The sequence below is a fragment of the Protomyctophum bolini genome, assembly GCF_963924005.1.
Source record: "Protomyctophum bolini genome assembly, chromosome: 1".
In the NCBI taxonomy this organism is placed as follows: domain Eukaryota; kingdom Metazoa; phylum Chordata; class Actinopteri; order Myctophiformes; family Myctophidae; genus Protomyctophum; species Protomyctophum bolini.
This window is the reverse complement of record NC_137862.1, coordinates 8,949,607-8,972,511: the sequence shown is the minus strand read 5'-3', so window position 1 is coordinate 8,972,511 and position 22,905 is coordinate 8,949,607. Positions and strand designations below refer to the sequence as shown.

At 44.5% G+C, this 22,905-nt stretch overlaps 1 protein-coding gene across 2 annotated transcripts in view; it reads right to left on the bottom strand.

Moving 5' to 3' along the window:
- Window positions 1-22,905, bottom strand: part of il16 (interleukin 16) — a 46,846-nt gene that overhangs the window by 21,276 nt on the left and 2,665 nt on the right. For both annotated transcript variants that reach the window (XM_080772249.1, XM_080772250.1), the window contains exons 2-12: window positions 17,542-17,824; window positions 16,271-16,426; window positions 15,688-15,844; window positions 12,352-12,500; window positions 11,262-11,406; window positions 6,339-6,452; window positions 6,108-6,213; window positions 5,459-5,649; window positions 4,360-4,470; window positions 1,516-1,630; window positions 365-438 (exon numbers count right to left, since the gene is read on the bottom strand). In XM_080772249.1, coding sequence (XP_080628375.1) covers window positions 365-438; window positions 1,516-1,630; window positions 4,360-4,470; window positions 5,459-5,649; window positions 6,108-6,213; window positions 6,339-6,452; window positions 11,262-11,406; window positions 12,352-12,500; window positions 15,688-15,844; window positions 16,271-16,426; window positions 17,542-17,824 — 1,601 coding nt within the window. The remainder of the gene's footprint in view (window positions 1-364; window positions 439-1,515; window positions 1,631-4,359; window positions 4,471-5,458; window positions 5,650-6,107; window positions 6,214-6,338; window positions 6,453-11,261; window positions 11,407-12,351; window positions 12,501-15,687; window positions 15,845-16,270; window positions 16,427-17,541; window positions 17,825-22,905) is intronic.

Here is a 22,905-nt window from a genome sequence, read left to right as displayed (position 1 = left end):
TTGGCGTATTTTCCTTCTCTAGCTTTCTTGAGCTGAAGGAGGAAGTGTTGGCTGCAAACTTTAAAAGCCAATGTTAGCCAATTAGTATGGAATAGAAATTATCGGACAGATCCGCCTTGAACACATGACTTTAGAGATAGTGTGTGACAATTTGTGGAAATCTTGGACAGAATCTGGAGGAGAAAAATGTGTTTTTCAAAAGTCGGCCTCCTGGTGGCGCTATAACAGGCCGTTCTGGAAAATTTGGAGCAGAGGTTCATCGTTGGCATCCAGGGAGTGTGTGTGCAAAATTTGGCATCAACCACCCGCGCACACACACACACACACACACACACACACACACACACACTATATCTTGCCTTACTTTGAATCTGTGCAGTGCATCCTCATGGGTCAGACCATGGAGTGACTCTCCGTTCAGGTCCAGAATCTCATCTCCTTTATTTCAAAAATAAAATGGTAAATGGTGTATTTATATAGCGCCTTTATCCAAGGTGCTTTACATAGATTGTGCATTACATTCACCCATTCACGCACACATTCATACACTGATTGCGGCGGAAGCCATGCAAGGTACCAACCAGCACATCGGGAGAAATTTGGGGTTCAGTGTCTTGCCCAAGGACACTTCGACATGTAGACAGGAGGAGCCGGGATTCGAACCGCCGACCCATGGATCATTGGACGACCTGCTCTACCTCCTGAGCCACAGTCGCCCCATAATTTTATTTTTAAAATGAGCATCAGAGGCCTGAGAAAGCCTGGAAAGAATATATAAAAAATAAATGAAAGAAAAGTGATTAACAAAAGCATGGGCACCTCACGTATTAGGAGGGCAGTATCAGTCACCAGAAAAAAGAACGGTGTTTTCAATGAAGCTAACATGGTTAAAACACATTGACTACATAACCCGTTAAACCCACATTTTAGTCCATTGTTTTATTGCGTAATACGCTAAACCCGCTATTTGTTTTATGTGTTTAATTCGCCGTTTCTTTATAACTTCAATGAAATAGCGGCTTTGTCGCAGACCTGGTGACAAGGCCAACGCTTTATGATGACGTAACCGGAAATCAACCAACCGCCGGCTTGCAAGGGCTTCTGGGAAAAAACTGAGTCCAATGCAAAGTGAACGAGGGGGTATGGACCAGCTTAGCCCGCTTTGCTCTTTGTCTGTGAGTCGGATCGCAGAAGAGGCTTACAGTATGTGTGTCGGCTCATTAACAAATCATGGGACTATTTTCAAGCGGAATTTCATCATAAGGAGGTAGAATTACGACACTTTGAACTCTCAAAGGTAACTTTAAACACCGGCAGTCAACGTAACATGTTTTTATATGAATTAAAGCAATAAAGGTGTGATGGAATTTGAAGTTACAATGGGTTTATATAAGAAGGGGGCGATGCAGCTAAAATTAATGTCAAATATCCAAACACTGAAATTCTCCATCTATATCAGAAATACTCTGAAATGACCACGCCCCTTTTCAAGATGACCGGCGGTCCCTCGCTCACCCTCCTGCAGCCGTCCGTCGGCCGCCGCCGCTCCGCCAGGGAAGATGGTCTTCACGTAGATCCCCATCGGTCCATACATGCTGTCCCTTCCTCCTACGATGCTGAAGCCAAGGCTCTGTGGGGTGATATGGACATCAATACAACAAGGCTCTGTGGGGTGATATGGACATCAATACAACAAGGCTCTGTGGGGTGATATGGACATCAATACAACACCATGCTGAAGACAAGGCTTTGTGGGGTGATATGGACATCAATACAACAAGGCTCTGTGGGGTGATATGGACATCAATACAACAAGGCTCTGTGGGGTGATATGGACATCAATACAACAAGGCTCTGTGGGGTGATATGGACATCAATACAACACCATGCTGAAGACAAGGCTTTGTGGGGTGATATGGACATCAATACAACAAGGCTCTGTGGGGTGATATGGACATCAATACAACACCATGCTGAAGCCAAGGCTCTGTGGGGTGATATGGACATCAATACAACAAGGCTCTGTGGGGTGATATGGACATCAATACAACACCATGCTGAAGACAAGGCTCTGTGGGGTGATATGGACATCAATACAACAAGGCTCTGTGGGGTGATATGGACATCAATACAACATGGCTCTGTGGGGTGATATGGACATCAATACAACACCATGCTGAAGCCAAGGCTCTGTGGGGTGATATGGACATCAATACAACAAGGCTCTGTGGGGTGATATGGACATCAATACAACACCATGCTGAAGCCAAGGCTCTGTGGGGTGATATGGACATCAATACAACAAGGCTCTGTGGGGTGATATGGACATCAATACAACACCATGCTGAAGACAAGGCTCTGTGGGGTGATATGGACATCAATACAACACCATGCTGAAGACAAGGCTCTGTGGGGTGATATGGACATCAATACAACACCATGCTGAAGACAAGGCTCTGTGGGGTGATATGGACATCAATACAACAAGGCTCTGTGGGGTGATATGGACATCAATACAACAAGGCTCTGTGGGGTGATATGGACATCAATACAACACCATGCTGAAGCCACAAGGCTCTGTGGGGTGATATGGACATCAATACAACACCATGCTGAAGCCACAAGGCTCTGTGGGGTGATATGGACATCAATACAACACCATGCTGAAGCCACAAGGCTCTGTGGGGTGATATGGACATCAATACAACACCATGCTGAAGCCACAAGGCTCTGTGGGGTGATATGGACATCAATACAACAAGGCTCTGTGGGGTGATATGGACATCAATACAACACCATGCTGAAGCCACAAGGCTCTGTGGGGTGATATGGACATCAATACAACAAGGCTCTGTGGGGTGATATGGACATCAATACAACAAGGCTCTGTGGGGTGATATGGACATCAATACAACACCATGCTGAAGCCACAAGGCTCTGTGGGGTGATATGGACATCAATACAACACCATGCTGAAGACAAGGCTCTGTGGGGTGATATGGACATCAATACAACAAGGCTCTGTGGGGTGATATGGACATCAATACAACACCATGCTGAAGACAAGGCTCTGTGGGGTGATATGGACATCAATACAACAAGGCTCTGTGGGGTGATATGGACATCAATACAACAAGGCTCTGTGGGGTGATATGGACATCAATACAACACCATGCTGAAGACAAGGCTCTGTGGGGTGATATGGACATCAATACAACACCATGCTGAAGACAAGGCTCTGTGGGGTGATATGGACATCAATACAACACCATGCTGAAGACAAGGCTCTGTGGGGTGATATGGACATCAATACAACAAGGCTCTGTGGGGTGATATGGACATCAATACAACAAGGCTCTGTGGGGTGATATGGACATCAATACAACAAGGCTCTGTGGGGTGATATGGACATCAATACAACAAGGCTCTGTGGGGTGATATGGACATCAATACAACAAGGCTCTGTGGGGTGATATGGACATCAATACAACACCATGCTGAAGACAAGGCTCTGTGGGGTGATATGGACATCAATACAACAAGGCTCTGTGGGGTGATATGGACATCAATACAACACCATGCTGAAGACAAGGCTCTGTGGGGTGATATGGACATCAATACAACAAGGCTCTGTGGGGTGATATGGACAATATAATATTGAGGCCCATGCCGGCTCTGTGAATACACAGAATAATGTGGACAACAATGAATGATATTTTTGACTAATGAAGTATTCAATCAATCAAGACATTGATTGATTGATTGAATGGTATTGTATAGATATGGACATCAATACTGAGGCCAAGAGTCTGTGGGATGAACTGAGATGTAGTGGAGTAGAAGTAAAAGTATCGGAAGTCTTAACCCATTCTGAACGGGAACCCATTTTGGTGTTAGCATCATGTTATGCTTTAGCTATTGAAAAATAGCAGATCTACAAGCTCATAGCGCGCCACCGAGTGGCGCGCTACGAGCTTGTAGGTCTGATATTTTTTTTAAATCGAAGAACGACTGTGACATTTTTAGAATCTGATCTCAGGTCAGAATGGGTCAATCAGACCAGTGTGAGCAAGATTCTGGGGGGAGGGGAGGGGGGAAAAAAGGGGATTTTTTTTATGTAATATTTTCATGTGTGAAAAAGTAATAAAAAAAACTTTGATCAAAAAATCAGACCAGTGTGTGTCCAGTGGAAACCTCGTATGAATCTGATCTCAGGTCAGAATGGGTTAATCAGACCAGTGTGTGTCCAGTGGAAACCTCGTATGAATCTGATCTCAGGTCAGAATGGGTTAAGTACACTATACTTAAGTACAGTATATGTACTTGTGATGGACGCGATCGATGGTTGGGTTTCCTGACCTTGCCGTGACCTTTCATCAGCACGACGTTGCAGATGATGAAGGCTTGGACGTTACTGCAGGAGTGGAGCAGGTGGGTGGAGCTTAGAGAGCGGGAGGGGCGGGGCACGGGCTGGAGAACAGACGCACGCACGCGCGCGCACACGCACACGCACACACACACACACACACACACCAGTGTTCATTTCATTGACAAAAACCATGAAGAAAAATGTATATGACGTTAACTACAGTATATTTCCAAATAGTACCCCTACTGTACCTCATATATATATAATTCTGCGTATTTAACGCCATGTCCAAATAATACCTCTGAAAAAAAGCAGGGGTTATTATTATTATTTTCAGTTCCATCCGCCTAATTGGAATTGTAAACCAAATAATGGCTCGGTGCAAACATGTATAAAACCCTGCAAACGGCAAACAGACGCCTATAGTTCCTTTTACACGCCTCGGGGTCCACATCCATTTTGCATATTGAACGCCGGGGTTACCATTTGGGAAAAATATGGTACATAAAAAAAGACCTAAAAACTGAGCTATGGGATGAGGTGAAGGGATGTATAGATGTCAGTTAACCACAGTGACATGAAACATGTGAGAAACAAATGTGAAAAGAAAATGTATTTGTTACAAGGAATTGTACATGTGATTGACTCAATAAAGTAAAAAAATAAAATAAACTAAAACTATGACTATATGATTGATGAGACAGAGACGTTCTGTTCACCCGTGTGATGAGATCAAAGAATATGACTTAAGACCGTTCTGTTCACCTGTGTGATGAGATCAAAGAATATGACTTAAGACCATTCTGTTCACCTGTGTGATGAGATCAAAGAATATGACTTAAGACCATTCTGTTCACCTGTGTGATGAGATCAAAGAATATGACTTAATACCGTTCTGTTCACCTGTGTGATGAGATCAAAGAATATGACTTAAGACCATTCTGTTCACCTGTGTGATGAGATCAAAGAATATGACTTAAGACCATTCTGTTCACCTGTGTGCCAGTGAGAACGAACTCCAGCTGATGTGTGTGTGTGTGTGTGTGTGTGTGTGTGTGTGTGCGTGCGTGCGTGTGTGTGCGTACTCACCTGCGTTCCAGTGTGAAGGAACTCGAGCTGTTGCGACAGAGATTTCCGGTTGCCATAGAAACCAGCGTTGCCATGGGGATGACCAGCGTTGCCATGGGGATGACCAGCGTTGCCATGGGGATGACCGGAGTACACCTCAGAGGTCTTCATGATGAGAGTGTCCAGGTCTCCGATCCAGTACGGATGGACACCTAGCGTACAAGTACACACGTCACCTAGTGTACAAGTACACGAGTCACATGGCTTCCGATTTTTACGAATGCGACTTGAGCCACATTCAGAGGTGGTTCTCCGTCTGAAGGCAGTGACCTGATCTAAAACCACATTCCATGTGACTTTTAGACGTGGAATCGGATTCCAATCTGGATGCATGTGGCACAAATCTGTGATCCAGGCTGGACTCAGTGATCCACTCACTCTCAGTGTGAACGGTCGGGCCAAAAGATCAGATCTGAGAAATAAATGGGATTTGACAGGATGTGTTTGATTGCAGAAACCCAGACGTGGGCGTGAGATCAGAGCTAATGGAATAAAGTCCAGTCCCACATGATCTGCCTCCGACGACAGGAAGGAAAGTTAATTAGCGCAGCGCTTAGCTCATCCTCGTTTAGAGGTTTGTGCGCGTGTGTGTGTGTGTGTGCGTGCATACTTGTTGAGTTGGAGCGTGTTCTCTTGCAGTCTGTCTGTCCCTCTGAGCTTTCCTCTGTCTTCTCTGTCTCCCAGCATCTGTCCTCATTGACCTCTGGAATGGGCAACTGTGCGCACGCACACGCACACGCACACAGAGTTTGGGTGAGGCTGGGTTGATACATCTTTCTAACTCCAGTGGCTGGCACAGTGAGTTCAGAACCACTGGATCAATCAATGGTAAAATAATTACCTTGAGGTGGTTGTTGTTGAGCAGGTGGACCCCAGCCGGGGGCTCTGTTAGTGGACACATGGGGGCAGAGTGGTGGGGGGCTGAGGTCACATCATCTCCACATGTGGACATGTCCTGCACACGCACGCACGCACACAGACGCACGCACATACATGCACGCACGCACGCACGCACACAGACAGACAGACAGACAGACAGACAGACAGACAGACAGACAGACAGACAGACAGACAGACAGACAATGTTGTATTAGTTTCAGTGTTAATTACCTTGGCTAAAACTATGACGAGAAATGTTGGTCGACAAAAAACTAAGCTATGATAAAACAAAATAATTTTACAAATGTGAATTTAAATGTAAAATAAATAAAAAATATTAAGAGATCCAGTACAACTAAAAACAAGTAATTTTATGTTTGGTTGCTCTTGGGTGTTTTGTGTTCTGAAAATAGAAGATCTACAAGCTCACAACGACACGTGAATTAGTTCCAGTCAGTCCATTGATTTGATCACGTCTAGCCTTTTTGTGTCACAGTACGCTTTAACAGCGGGCGATAGCCAGACCAATTTTTGTCAATGTGCATTATTGTCAACGGGACCCGGGCGGCCACTACTGGCCATATCTGGCGATAGAGGCGATAGCAGACGATGGTCGAAAAGTGGGCGTATGGAACGTCTCCCGAAAAGATGACATTCAAGCGTCGCTCAGCGTTGTTCTCCTGCTGTTAAAATGTCACATGAACTTTACACACTTTACCCAAAAAAGAAAAGAAAATATTTAGCCGCTTTCTCTGCATGCATGTATTAATTAGTATTGAAAAGGAAGAAAAGATCTGCCAGGACTGAAGTTTATCTGAATGAATGCCAGTGTGTGTGTGTGTGTGTGTGTGTGTGTGTGTGTGTGTGTGTGTGTGTGTGTGTGTGTGTGTGTTGACTAGAGAACAACATCAGCTGATCCCAGGATCATCACATGCTTTTAGACATTCCTTCTCCGTTTCTCTGTTTCTCCCATATTAGCCAACACTTTGTGCTTTGTGTATAAGAGATTCTACTTTTGTTAGATCTCACAGGAATCACTTTCCAAGATATATAATGTATAGCTTATATAGGGTTCAATTTGTCATCGACTTGGGGTTAAAATGAATGTTGTCATTTTGGTTAATGTTCCAGCTGGGTGTTTTGGTTTAGTTGGGGGAGTGGACCCTGGATGATGTCACCGGTGTGGGATGGCTAAGAATGCTTACAATACAATGACAGAAATGTCATGCATGCATGCATGCCCACCACTGTTGTTTTTGGCAGCACATTTTGATTTTAGTTTTAGTCATAGTCTTTTTAATAGTTTTCATTTAGTTTTAGTCACATTTTAGTCACCTGTAATGTCTTAGTGTTAAGTCTAGTTTCAGTCTACTAAATGTCACACGATTTTAGTCGACTAAATCTACGGTTGATTTAGTCGACTAAAATGTGTTTTGCCGTCGTAATGGCTGATTTTACACTTGCTGAAAATAGCTCAAGCTCACAACAGCTGCGACGCGTTGTGAGCTTGTAGATCGGCTATTTTCAGCATGCAACCAAATGTAAAATGACTTTCCCTTTTAGTCTAGTTTTTATTTCTTGACTAAATTGTCGACATATTTAGTCTTAGTTTTAGTCACCATAGACTAGTTTTCATTTAGTTTCTATTTAGTTTTCATCAGTGAAAAAAGGTAGTCGACGAACATTTTTTGTCTTAGTTTTAGTCGACGTAAACAACACTGATGCCCACTGGATCGTCATTTTCAATGCACTGTTTTTGTCATTATCAGCAGTGGAAAAAGTAATACTATTAATACTATTTTTTACAGGAGCCAGTTTCGAATTGCAGACGCCCGTAGGTGCTCTTTGAGGTTTTATGCATTATGCATTTGGTCATTATGCACTGCTTTTATAACACCTGTTCAAACCTTATTTTGAAAAATGTACTGCAATGCAATGTGTGCTCCTTAACAAGTAAAATATTCGTTATTTTCAACCTTTTGAAGCCTCTTATTCTGTCCATGTGAGAATAGAGGATTATTCAGTGACATTGGCAAACATTTGGCAAACATAGCGGACCTACCCAAGGCTCACATTGTGAGTCTTGTGCCATTTTACAGCAAAGAGAGTTGGGGCTCCATCTTACCCCTTATCCCTAAACTTATTTGCCTTTTTTTTTTTTTTACTATTTTAAAACATTTAAAAATAGTTCAACTAGCCGATCTACATCGACACGTTGTGAGCTTGTAGATCGGCTATTTGTACTATTTTAAAGGGCTAAGGGCCATGTGTGGAGGGGGAAAAGGATAGAGCACTGGTTAAAGGGGTAAGGGCCATGTGTGGAGGGGGAAAAGGATAAAGCACTGGACAATCCCAGGCAATGAATGGCGTCCCCGACTCCCTGGCTTGTAATTTATAGTATATAGAGCGTCGCAGTCCCTCCACCTTTCAGAACGACGAGTGGCCCAGGAAATGATTCTCCCTTCAATTTCTCCATAGGCTTTTCAAAACGTATTTATTTAAAAACATTTTAAGCTTCGTACGAAGCCAACTCTTGTCGCGACAAATCATGACAACACACACAATATTTTGGACCAAACAAATAATTACAAAGAAGAAAAACAACAAAAAAAAAGTGTTGTAACCTGCCGTTTTTTTCTACTTTCTAATTATTTGTTTGGCCCGAAAAATTGTGTTTGTTGTCATGATTTGTCACGACAAGAGTTGGCTTTGTCCGCGGCGTAACCGTCTTTAAATAAACACTTTCTATGAGCAGAAGCTGGCTTTATATGCAGATGATTTGTTAATTTATTTAAAAAATCCTGATAGATGCCTCCCCAAATTAATGAGCTCCTTGGAAATGTATGGTCGGTTCTCAGGCTATGAACTCAATGTGGATAAGACACAGATACTCTCTTATAATTACAAGCCCTCAAAGGAAACAAAAGAGCTTTACCCTTTCAATTGGAACTCTAAATCAATTAATTATTTGGGAATAAGGTTGACTAAGGACCTATCTAAACTCTATGAAGCAAATTATCATCCCATAATCACACAAATTAAAAAAGATATAGAGAGATGGTCTCTGTCACCCTTGGACTTAAGTTCTAGAATAGAAGCAGTCAAGATGAATGTTTTACCTAGGATTTTGTATTTCTTTCAGTCTCTACCAATAGATGTACCTGCCAAACAGTTTTGTGAATGGGACAAAATGATATCTAGATTTATCTGGAACGGTAAAAAAACCGAGAATCAGATTCCAAACTTTACAACTCCCTAAAGAAAGAGGGGGACTATCCCTTCCAAATTTGAGGGATTACTATTATGCGTCACAATTAAGACCTTTAATATGTTGGTGTGATGATAAATGCGAGGCTAAATGGAAAGCTTTGGAAATTAAATCAATCAACATCCCTATTCAGTCTTTAATTGTGAACAAAGACCAGGCTAAGTCATACTATGACATTTTAGACCCATTCACAATATTTACTCTAAATACTTGGTTCAAAGTCGTGAAACAGTTCAAAATGGAGAGGACAATTAGGGTGTTGAGGTGGCCCGCTTATGATCCAGATTTTGAGCCTGGTGTGTACGATCAAACTTTCAGGCGATGGGCTCGGTATGGTTTTTCCTCTTACAGTACAGCCATGAAAGGCAATGTTTTATTGAACTTTGAACAATTGAAAAATATGTGTATGTGCATAGATAACAAGGACTTTTTTAGATACCTCCAAATACGAGAGTACTTCATGGGGGAGGTGAAAGCATCCGAGCCGGTGGCCTCAAACGATCTCATACAGGTTTTTATTCAGGCATATAAGCAGGAGTCCAAAAGAGTAGTGTCTAGTATATATAACGCCCTGGTTTCAGCTAGGTCTAACTCCACAGAGTACATTAAAACTAATTGGGAAAAAGAGTTGGAGATTACTATCACATCAGAAGAATGGGCAAACATGTGCGAAACACAAATTACATCCACCAACTCAAGAATGTGGAGAGAATTCTGTTGGAAGAACTTAACGAGATTTTTTATTACTCCCAAAATTAAAGCAAGACAACTGAAAACAGAACAGCCTTGCTGGAGACAATGTGGCCACAAGGAAGCGGGCCACGCTCATATCTTCTGGTCTTGTCCTAAAATTCAGAATTACTGGCAGGATATTCACTCCACCTTGGAGACCATTCTGTGTTTTGAGATACCTATGTCTGTTTCTTTTCTACTGTTGGGAAATATCCCTGTAGATTTTCTAACACATGATAAATATTTAATCAAGATCCTCTTGGCATCAAGTAAAAAAGCAATCACACGACGCTGGTATCAACAGGACCCACCAACGAAAGATCAATGGATGGACATTATTGAGGAACTGTATTCTATGGAAAAACTAACATTCATACTGAGACTACAAGAGGATAAATTCTATAAAAAATGGGAAAAGTGGAATCTCTTCTCTCAGCCTAGTGATATTGCAATTGAATTTCATTGAATGTTTATTGTAATATGAAAAATGCAGCCTATTTTCTTTTACTTTTTGTCCTTTTTCTTTTCCGTATTGTCTTGTTAGTTGTTTTTTTTTTGTTTGTGCCTGTTCTAACTTCAATAAAAATTAAGTTAAAAAAATAAAAATAAACACTTTCTGAAAAGTCTATGAGGAAAATGAACGGGGATTTATTTTCCGGGTCTCTCGAGGGGGGCGGGACTGCGACGCTCTATAGAGTGCCGAAGTCATCATCCTTCCGCAAAGTTTTTCTACATATAACAATAACATGAGGTCATCTTAAAATCTTCTCCTATAAGAATGTTGGTAAAGAAAAAAGCTTGGCGTTTACAAAGGGCTTCCTTTCACCAATGAAGTATGAACTATAAAGGCTGTAAGTGGTTAATGATGTTGGTTATTATACGTACCTCACTGTAGCTCTTCATGAGAAGGCTCTTATTGGCCGGCAGAGTTCCACCTCCCTCCCCCTCCGTCACCATCCTAGCGTGTCCGTTTAGACAGTGTCCGTTGAAGGGCGCCATCTTGTCCGGACTGGGGACGCGTCCATCGCTCCTGGAGACAGTTTTACAATCATTAATGTGTCTGAGGTGTGACAGGGATGACCAATTATGGCTTGAGCCAAGTGTGCAGTTGCGCACGTGCACAGGGGCCCTGAGTCAATGGGGGCCCTTGGATTCAGAATGTCCTCAAAGTCAGGCTTCCAACAAGCTCAAACAAGCTTGAAAGATTTTCGCCATTGTCGCCCGTTTTTATGTAACACCTTATCGATCAGGCTTATCGAGACGGGTTCTTATCGAGCCCACTATCGAGCACTTTCTGTTATTTTGTGGAAAGACGGGAGGCAATAAAAACAGAGTATCTTTTACAAGGGACTTCAAATTCAGATGGAAGGCAATTAATCTTTTTACCAATACAATAATACTAAAGAAACTGTTAACTGGTTAATATGTCACTTTAAAAGCATAACTGTGTTTCCCGGGGCGCTGGTTGGCAGGTATCGATACACTTTTAGACCGACATGTTTGTGCCAGCATGGATGATTACATTTATTTCTTGATCGCCTCTTTTCTTGTCTTGATTGTTTAAGCATGATGTCATGGGCCGCTATGCTCGATAGCAGGCTTGATAAGCCCAAAATGTATTGATAACGGGTACTCAATAAGCTTGTTATCAGATTTTTTCGGGTATCGGTTATCGAGCTCCATCCCTAACTGATAAAGCATTACACTTGTTTACAACAGGGTCCACCTTGTTCAATTCATCAGAACAGTTAGAGACGTACAATTATACACTGCTACAAAAACAGGAAATCATGCAGCCGTCCGTAGGTGCCCTTTGAGAGCGGTTTAGAAGGTGTCGCTTATACAGTGCACAGTGTGCAGTGACATGAAACCTCACTATTAACATGAATTACTTAAAAGTTAAAACATGTATAGAGTCTATTGTGTGTTTAGTAAAAGGCATATAACGGTGTTTATGTTGTTCAGCTCATTATACCTGTGCAGTTCCTTTCCGTTCCTGCAGGGCGGCTCCACGTCACTGTTCCCTTTGTCCTCCGTCTGGGAGCCGTTATCGGCCGTCTGAGGAACGTGCACGTCATCAGCGCCGTGCACGTTGGACACACACATTCTCCAGATACTGCTCTCCTATACCAGCACGCATGTACGCGCACGAGCACACACACACACGCACACGCACACACACATACGCACACGCACACGCACACGCACATGCACACGCACAAAGAACGAACATAAGGCGACCTCTATACCGGTAGCGTAAAAAGGGGGCCACTTTATGACCAAATCAACCATCTGGATTAGTGGGCTGACAGCTGGAGGGAAAGAAAACAGCACAGTAACATTTAATAGGCTGAATGAACTGTGGGACACGCGTGTGCTAAGGGTATATACCGTCAATGCGCGATGCAACCGTGCGCGCGTTTGGAAAGCTCTCAGGAGGAGACGACGACCTCGCAAGAGAGAGGCAGACATCATAAAACATTCTGGACTTTTTTATAGAGAGTTGAGGTTTCCTCCTTAAAACCGCTAACCGTTGGATATGAAACTGTCAATGTACATACAACCCGCACTTGTAGAGCATACATTTAACATAACATCCAATTTTGACAGCAAATTTAGATTTAGCTTATTCGTGGTCTTTTGGGGGAAAGAAATCCATTTAGTTTTAGTCATATTTTTGTCATCTTTAATTTAGTTTTAGCCTAGTTTTAGTTGAATAAATACCATAAGATTTATGTCGACGTAGAAATGCCGGCGTTGAAATGCCCGATTAATTCTCAGCTGTGTGCCGAGGCCCGAGCTGAACCAGCAGCAAGAGGCCGGCCTGCCTGCCACTGCCTGCCTGCCTGCCACTGCCTGCCTGCCTGCCTGCCTGCCTGCCACTGCCTGCCTGCCTGCCTGCCTGCCTGCCACTGCCTGCCTGCCTGCCACTGCCTGCCTGCCTGCCTGCCACTGCCTGCCTGCCTGCCACTGCCTGCCTGCCTGCCTGCCACTGCCTGCCTGCCTGCCTGCCTGCCTGCCACTGCCTGCCTGCCTGCCTGCCTGCCTGCCTGCCTGCCACTGCATGCCTGCCTGCCTGCCACTGCCTGCCTGTCACTGCCTGCCTGCCTGCCACTGCCTGCCTGCCTGCCTGCCTCCCTGCCTGCAACTTGAATGAGGTGTGTAAACATGTATTTCACGGCATCATGGATTGACTTCATGCAGACCATATCGTCAGATACAGACCATATCGTCAGATACAGACCATATCGTCAGATACAGAGCTCCAGCTGACATCAGTGGAATGTTGCGTGAGCTCCTGCAGTAGCTAGCACGGCTGCAGAGCCTCCAGGACACAACAAGGCCCGTCTTTGTCTGACGGAGCGAGAACTAGAAGCCAATAACAGCCCTCATGTCTACCAACGCACTGAGGCCATGTGATTATGATTACATTTTGACAACAAGACTCTCTCAACCAGCACAAGAACGCATCTGGGTCACCTTAGCTTACAACCACTTTAACCATTCTTTTAAACTTTAGCCGTTGACAAATAGCAGATACTGTATACAAGCTCATGAGCTATGAGCGTGTATATATCTGTAATTTTTGAAAAGTCAAGGAAATGTGTGCAATTCTTTGAATATATTCCCTGGAACCAGAGCCATCTAATAGAAGAGTTGCGATATTGAGGGGGCAGAAGACAGACCGGTCACGTGGTTCATGTACTCGCGCGAGCCCATAGACTGCAATGCATTCCGTAAACTTCCGGTTATCCCCATGCAATACTTCCGGTTATCCCCATTCAATACTTCCGGTTATCCCCACGCTCAATAGAAGTATGTAGAAGAGCCACCATTGGACTGAAGCCCCATGAAGTGAACGGAGTTTGCGTAACTCTGTCTTACTCTATGGCAGATCTGCCTGGAACAACATCTTTTCAGATGGGGGTCGGCGGCCAATTACATATAATTTCTGGGGGTCCTTGACATTAAATAAGTTTGAGAACCACTGATGCAGAAAACTGTCATGATTTAGAAGACATTTTGTAGAATAATGGTCTCAGTTGTAATTGTAAATGGGTCAACAGGACAGGTCGCCTGGCGAATGATCTGATCTCACATGGGGTTGGTTTGGGTTGTTTGGTATTCAATATTTGAGGTTTCTCACACTAGCCTCATCATCATACCTCCTCAAAATGTGTTCAATTAGGATTGTGCGTGTTGTGCAGTGTAGTGTTTTTAGGCATAATGTCCATGTTCACCTATAATCGTTGTGAGCTGTAGTAGTAAATTCAAAAGTACGAGTTCAAAATACCGGTATACTACCAAAAGTAAAAGTTCAACATGCATGTTATTGTACAACAATCTTTTGAAAATAGCAGATCTGAGCTTGTAGATCGGCTTTGAACAAATGTAGATGGTTGATGTATGCTTTGTAATAATAATCTAAATCTGTAAAGTATAATAACGCTGTCAAATAATTGTAGTGGAGTAAAAGTATACAATATGTGCCTCTGAGATGTATATAATAGGAGTAGAAGTAAAAGTATTGAACATTGGAAATACTGAAGAGAGTAAGACAATAACTCAAAATTGTACTTAAGTATATATTACTAAGAGTAAATGTACATAGTTACTTTACACCACTGATACTGTCCCTAATGACGGCCACTTTAGAGACCATAAATTACTCTGTAGTTTAAAAGGAATCAAACTAATTATCCACCACTCAACTCAGAACATGCCCTTTACGCCACTGAGTGTAGTGAGTCACCTCTACATCTATACGATCCCACTGAGTGTAGTGAGTCACCTCTACATCTATACGATCCCACTGAGTGTAGTGAGTCACCTCTACATCTATACGATCCCACTGAGTGTAGTGAGTCACCTCTACATCTATACGATCCCACTGAGTGTAGTGAGTCACCTCTACATCTATACGATCCCACTGAGTGTAGTGAGTCACCTCTACATCTATACGATCCCACTGAGTGTAGTGAGTCACCTCTACATCTATACGATCCCACTGAGTGTAGTGAGTCACCTCTACATCTATACGATTTGCATTTGTTTGGCTGAGAAATTCTGGAAAACGTTACGAAACAATTAGGAACATAAAATAAAATGGAATTAAAAAGGAATTAATGTTACTAATACAAATTTTTGCTCTGGAGAGGGAAGTCTGGAGCTTTCTGGTGGAGCTGTTGCCCCCGCGACCCGACTACGGTTAAGCGGTTGAAGATGGATGGATGGATGGCTGGATGGTCGTACCTTTATACTGAAGGACCGGATGGTCGTACCTTTATACTGAAGGACCGGATGGTCGTACCTTTATACTGAAGGACCGGCGTACGCTCCGCTTCTGCTCTCTGAGCGTGTTGCCGTGGTGATGATGATGTGAACGCTGCTCGGGCACCTCTGTGCTTCCTCTCCTGTCCGAGGCTCCTCCTCCATGCTGCTGGCTCCTCCTCCCGTACACCCCGTACCTAGTGGGGGGCGATATGGTGATGAATATCGTATCGTATAGCCATAAAATGTCTCCATGATATGCAGAAACTTATAGTTTTCATAATCCTCATGGGGGCCCATGCCTGGTTTAGCCAGGGGAGGGCGGTGTTTGACAGTGTCTTGACTGTCTTCAGTGCGGTTGGGTGCAATTCCCCGAAAGTCCTCATGGGGGCCCTGGCCCTTCGGCCCCCACAGACTCTACGTCACTGATGATATGCCATTTCAGAGTATATAAATCGTGATACAGTGAATACAGTATGATTTACACTTATATAGCCTACCTTAATTTATACGTTTGTAGAACGACCGATTCGTTAGTATTTTGGTCTAAATGTTCCGTTACTCCCCTTTTCTTTTACTTTACTTTTACTGTACCATATCACCCACCCCTACCCGTCCCGTACCCGTGTTCTGCTTCCTCTGCGTCCCGGGTGGGGTCCGCCCTCCACACCCCGTCCCCTCCCTCCCAGCCCCCCCCAGCGGGGGCGGGGCTGTACCTCTCCTCCTCGGGGCCGGGGGGGCAGTCGTCGCTGGTCTTGGAGTGACAGAGGATCAAAGACCTACAAACAGGTCCTCGTTATTAAGTCATATAAAACCTTCAATATGTAACGTATTAATGGACGACCCACAACAAGTTGAGTGTGTGTGTGTGTGTGTGTGTGTGTGATACAGCTGCGCCCTCTGGTGGCGGACGGGTTCTGCCTGGGTTACATAGTAACTTGCATTCGCAATCACTGAATTACACTACGCTACACTACGCTACACTACACTACCCATGATGCACCACTACACTACACTAGGCTACTCTACGCTATGCTACGCTACCCATGATGCACCACTACACTACACTACCCATGATGCACCACTACACTACCCATGATGCACCACTACACTACACTACCCATGATGCACCACTACACTACACTACACTACACTACCCATGATGCACCACTACACTACACTACCCATGATGCACCACTACACTACACTACACTACCCATGATGCACCACTACACTACACTACCCATGATGCACCACTACACTACACTACACTACCCACGATGCACCACTACACTACACTACCCATGATGCACCACGACACTACACTACACCACACCACACCACACAGCAACATGCATGCTGGTTGGAAAACCTTGAGTGTTTACTTAACTCAAATCTAGAAATGTAAAAATGTACCTTAAAGTATTAATAATAACATGAATAGAACTTTATTTGTATAGCAGCTTTCATGCAGCTCAAAGTGCTTTACATACAGCGCAAAAAGAAAAGCAAAGATCAACTTTAAAGCAAGAGTGTAGAAGTATAGCCAGGTCTTGAGCCGTGCTTTAATTTTAAATGTCTACAGAGGCTGCCTGTCGAAGGTATAATTGGAGTTTATTAAACTACAGAGGCTGCCTGTCGAAGGTATAATTGGAGTTTATTAAACTACAGAGGCTGCCTGTCGAAGGTATAGTGGGAGTTTGTTCCACGCCGTCGGCCCGTATAGAAGCTTAAAACTTTTACTGTGTAGGGAAAATGAAAATGCTGCATACACCTAAAGCATAAGCTGTGTGTGTGTGTGTGTGTGTGTGTGTGTGTGTGTGTGTGTGCGCGTGCGTGTGTGTGTGTGTGTGCGTGTGAGCATGTGTGTGTGCGTGTGAGCGTGCGTGCGTACCTGGACAACATGACCAGTGTCTTGGAGGTGTGGTTGTCTCCGCTGCCTCTCTGCCGCTGCTCCCTGCTCCGTCTCCTCTCCATCCTGCGCGCGGCGGCCTTCCTCCGCTGGTGGGAGGAGGAGGAGGAGGGTCTCTGGGGCATGGAGGAGAGTGCACGTGGTGCGTGGTGGTGCTGGTGTGTGTGCACGGCGGTCGACGTGCACGGCTCGGGAACAAACACACCATTTGGACCCCGCCTCCCGGCGGCAGCCGGCGAGAAGGCTAATGGAGAGCAGGGACGCTCTGGAGAGCAATTAGTAAATTCAGTTAGACTAGAGGATAGTGTGTGTGTGTGTGTGTGTGTGTGTGTGTGTGTGTGTGTGTGTGTGTGTGTGTGTGTGTGTGTGTGTGCGCGCGCGCGTGTGTGTGTCATAAGTGTTCTGAAAAAAAAAACTGCTGAGGAGATAAGAGGGCTTTTCTTTCCCAGCTTTATAAAAAAAAAAGCAACGAAAAAAAGAAATGTTTTTCTCCTGACCGGAACCTCCTGATGTTTGAGACCGCACGCACGCGCGCACACACACACACACACACACACACACACACACACGCACACGCACACGCACACGCACACACCACAAAAAGCCCACATCCAATTAAACTCCAAAGCACACCAGTGTTGATTTTGTTGACTACAAATTTGATGAAACATGTTTGTCGTCGACCCCTTATCACCAACGCAAACTAAATAAAAACCAATGACGACTAAGGCCTGACTCACACCTGCACAACAGATTGTTGTATAGCTGATGCATGAGACTTGTTTACTGATGCAAGCTCGCAATGCATTTCCAATGGGAGTCACATGGTTTGACACAACATTGTTGTTGTATGAGGGGGAGGGGGGCAGTAGACACACAGCCGAAAGCCGTACAACAAAAATGTTGTGTGAAACCATGTGACTTCCATTGGAAATGCATTGGGAGCTTGCATCAGTAAACACGTCTCATCCATCTAGCATGCATTAATGTTGTATGCTACTTCGAAAGGTGTGAGTCAGGCCTTAAACTGAGAGACTATAAATACATTGACAAAAGGGATTAAAAGTTGAATGTGTTTATTATAACTTATAAGAGCTTTATGCAGATGGAAAAAGGGAGGGGACAAGTCACATTGTGACGTGTCATGACTTGAGCTTGTAGATCTGCTATTTATGGTTAATGTTCCCCCCAGAACAGGGATGCTGGGGTTCAACTGGTTTCAATTGTAATGTAAACTACTGTTCTCTCAAGTTGCCCTCGTGACACATTATATGTATCGGGAAAACATTTACATATTTACGCATCAGGATCGGATCGGGAACGAGAAAAGTGTATCGAGACATCCTTAATTTACATATACCTAATTTACATATACCTATCATAATATGACATAAAAGTAAGGTTTTGTAAAGTAACAGTAATAGATAATTATGCGGGAACACCTAGTAAGTGGCAAAAAACCTACTTTCTGACCTTGACAGTCCATACGACCAATCAGAAAGGTCCTATTTGAGTACAGTACAGTACAGTACACAGATCCTATGCTGAACAACAGTCTGAAGTGAGCAGCGACGCTCTGTAAACGGCAAGCGTTCTCGACACTCCAGAGAAGAAGCCATTTAGCATGACCCTCCAATGCATTATATATGTTACAGTATACTGTTGAGTGTTGATGGCCTCTCTCTTTCTCCACGCGCACGTTCTATGTGGACAAACAAACACTAATACGCTACAAGTCAAGTGAACACTACACCCTCACTGAAACACCAGTACAGCTATATGTGAACACTACTACACCCTCACTGAAACAACAGTACAGCTATACGTGAACACTACACCCTCACTGAGACAACAGTACAGCTATACGTGAACACTACACCCTCACTGAAACAACAGTACAGCTATATGTGAACACTACACCCTCACTGAAACAACAGTACAGCTATACGTGAACACTACACCCTCACTGAGACAACAGTACAGCTACAGTATACGTGAACACTACACCCTCACTGAAACAACAGTACAGCTACAGTATATGTGAACACTACACCCTCACTGAAACACCAGTACAGCTATACGTGAACACTACACCCTCACTGAAACACCAGTACAGCTATACGTGAACACTACACCCTCACTGAAACACCAGTACAGCTATACGTGAACACTACTACACCCTCACTGAAACACCAGTACAGCTATACGTGAACACTACTACACCCTCACTGAAACACCAGTACAGCTATACGTGAACACTACACCCTCACTGAAACACCAGTACAGCTATACGTGAACACTACTACACCCTCACTGAAACACCAGTACAGCTATACGTGAACACTACTACACCCTCACTGAAACAACAGTACAGCTATACGTGAACACTACACCCTCACTGAAACACCAGTACAGCTATACGTGAACACTACACCCTCACTGAAACAACAGTACAGCTATACGTGAACACTACACCCTCACTGAAACAACAGTACAGCTATACGTGAACACTACACCCTCACTGAAACACCAGTACAGCTATACGTGAACACTACACCCTCACTGAAACACCAGTACAGCTATACGTGAACACTACACCCTCACTGAAACAACAGTACAGCTATATGTGAACACTACACCCTCACTGAAACAACAGTACAGCTATACGTGAACACTACACCCTCACTGAAACACCAGTACAGCTATACGTGAACACTACACCCTCACTGAAACACCAGTACAGCTATACGTGAACACTACACCCTCACTGAAACAACAGTACAGCTATATGTGAACACTACACCCTCACTGAAACACCAGTACAGCTATACGTGAACACTACACCCTCACTGAAACAACAGTACAGCTATATGTGAACACTACACCCTCACTGAAACAACAGTACAGCTATACGTGAACACTACACCCTCACTGAGACAACAGTACAGCTATACGTGAACACTACACCCTCACTGAGACAACAGTACAGCTATATGTGAACACTACACCCTCACTGAGACACCAGTACAGCTATATGTGAACACTACACCCTCACTGAAACACCAGTACAGCTATACGTGAACACTACACCCTCACTGAAACAACAGTACAGCTATATGTGAACACTACACCCTCACTGAAACAACAGTACAGCTATACGTGAACACTACACCCTCACTGAAACACCAGTACAGCTATACGTGAACACTACACCCTCACTGAAACAACAGTACAGCTATATGTGAACACTACACCCTCACTGAAACAACAGTACAGCTATACGTGAACACTACACCCTCACTGAAACAACAGTACAGCTATATGTGAACACTACACCCTCACTGAAACACCAGTACAGCTATACGTGAACACTACACCCTCACTGAAACACCAGTACAGCTATACGTGAACACTACACCCTCACTGAAACACCAGTACAGCTATACGTGAACACTATACCCTCACTGAAACAACAGTACAGCTATACGTGAACACTACACCCTCACTGAGACAACAGTACAGCTATACGTGAACACTACACCCTCACTGAAACACCAGTACAGCTATATGTGAACACTAAGCTCTCCTATAGCCTACTGAATTTTGCAGTACAGTCAATTTTGGATTTCAGTGTGCCTGCTTTGAAGGCTTTACTAACACTCATTTTGTGACTCTGGCGCCATCTAAAGGTCAAGCATTATCTAAAGACCAAAGTCTGGTTTTAGTCAGGGGATGCCTGCTTGCCACATTTACAAATCCAAATGTGATGACGAGATGAGATGCGTATACTTTATTAATCCCCAAAGGGCTACAGCAGCATAGAGTGACACATAAATCAAGCTGGACAAACAAAAATCAGCAAACACAAATGGACATAAACACAGTAGATCAGGAGATCTTATGCATTTGCATTATAGAGTCTGATGGCAGTTGGCATGAAAGAGAGTCGCTCCGTATGCATCCTCGGGGGGTTGCATACCCCCCCCCCCCCCCCCCAGCATACTACTACATAGAATAAGTCAAAGTCATACGATTTGTCACACACGTTACCGCAGTGAAATTTGTTCTCCGCATTTGACCTTGATCTCTTGGAGGGGTGAGCTGCAGCCAAGGAGCGGTGAGCTGCAGCCAAGGAGCGGTGAGCCGCAGCCAAGGAGCGGTGAGCTGCAGCCAAGGAGCGGTGAGCTGCAGCCAAGGAGCGGTGAGCCGCAGCCAAGGAGCGGTGAGCCGCAGCCAAGGAGCGGTGAGCTGCAGCCAAGGAGCGGTGAGCTGCAGCCAAGGAGCGGTGAGCCGCAGCCAAGGAGCGGTGAGCCGCAGCCAAGGAGCGGTGAGCCGCAGCCAAGGAGCGGTGAGCCGCAGCCAAGGAGCGGTGAGCTGCAGCCAAGGAGCGGTGAGCTGCAGCCAAGGAGCGGTGAGCTGCAGCCAAGGAGCGGTGAGCTGCAGCCAAGGGAGCAGTGAGCTGCAGCCAAGGAGCGGTGAGCTGCAGCCAAGGAGCGGTGAGCTGCAGCCAAGGAGCGGTGAGCTGCAGCGTGTGCCGCGCTCGGGAATCATTTGATTAGTAGATTTGACCCCCCAATCAAACCCTTTGATGCTGAGTGTCAACCAGGACGAGCACATCACCAACAAGTGTCTGTACGGGTCATTACCAAGTGTATCAGAGAAGATAGCAGTAAGGAGGATGAGACCGACACCAATTAAGAACTCCCGGCCAAAAAGCTTGTACTGTGGGAACCAACACACGGGCATCGATCGAGCGGACGTCCCACACCTACCTATGTGCACGTACTAAAGAAAGATGCTGGTGAGAAAGCACAAATGAGCTGGCCAGATGTATGGAGAGCTCTACGAGCTGAGCTTGTAGATCTGCTATTTTCTCTCTTTGTTTTTTATCGTGAAAATGTGGCGCAAATCTTTGGACATATTATTATTTCACAGCGGACGTTTTTACCTCGTATCTTTGCTTCTGGGTGTCCCCCTAACACAACATATTTTCAGATGGGTGTCGGCGGCCAATTACATTATGATTTTAGGGGTCCTTGAGATGAAATTGTTTGAGAACCACTGATATGGAAACATAGGTTTTCAGAAAACTGTCATGATTTAGAAGCCAGTGGATTTCAAAGACTCCACCACCTCTAGTAATGACAGCAGTGCCTTCACCGCCTCTAGTAATGACAGCAGTGCCACAGCAGTGACTGAGACTTTCCTCTACCATGACGCACGCATTCAGCTGATGTCATAATGGGACACGCCGTACTACGGTACAGCACCAATAGTGTTTAGCAGAGGTGGAAAAAGTACTCACATTTCTTACTTAAAGGGCAACCTTCACCCCTTTTGCAACCA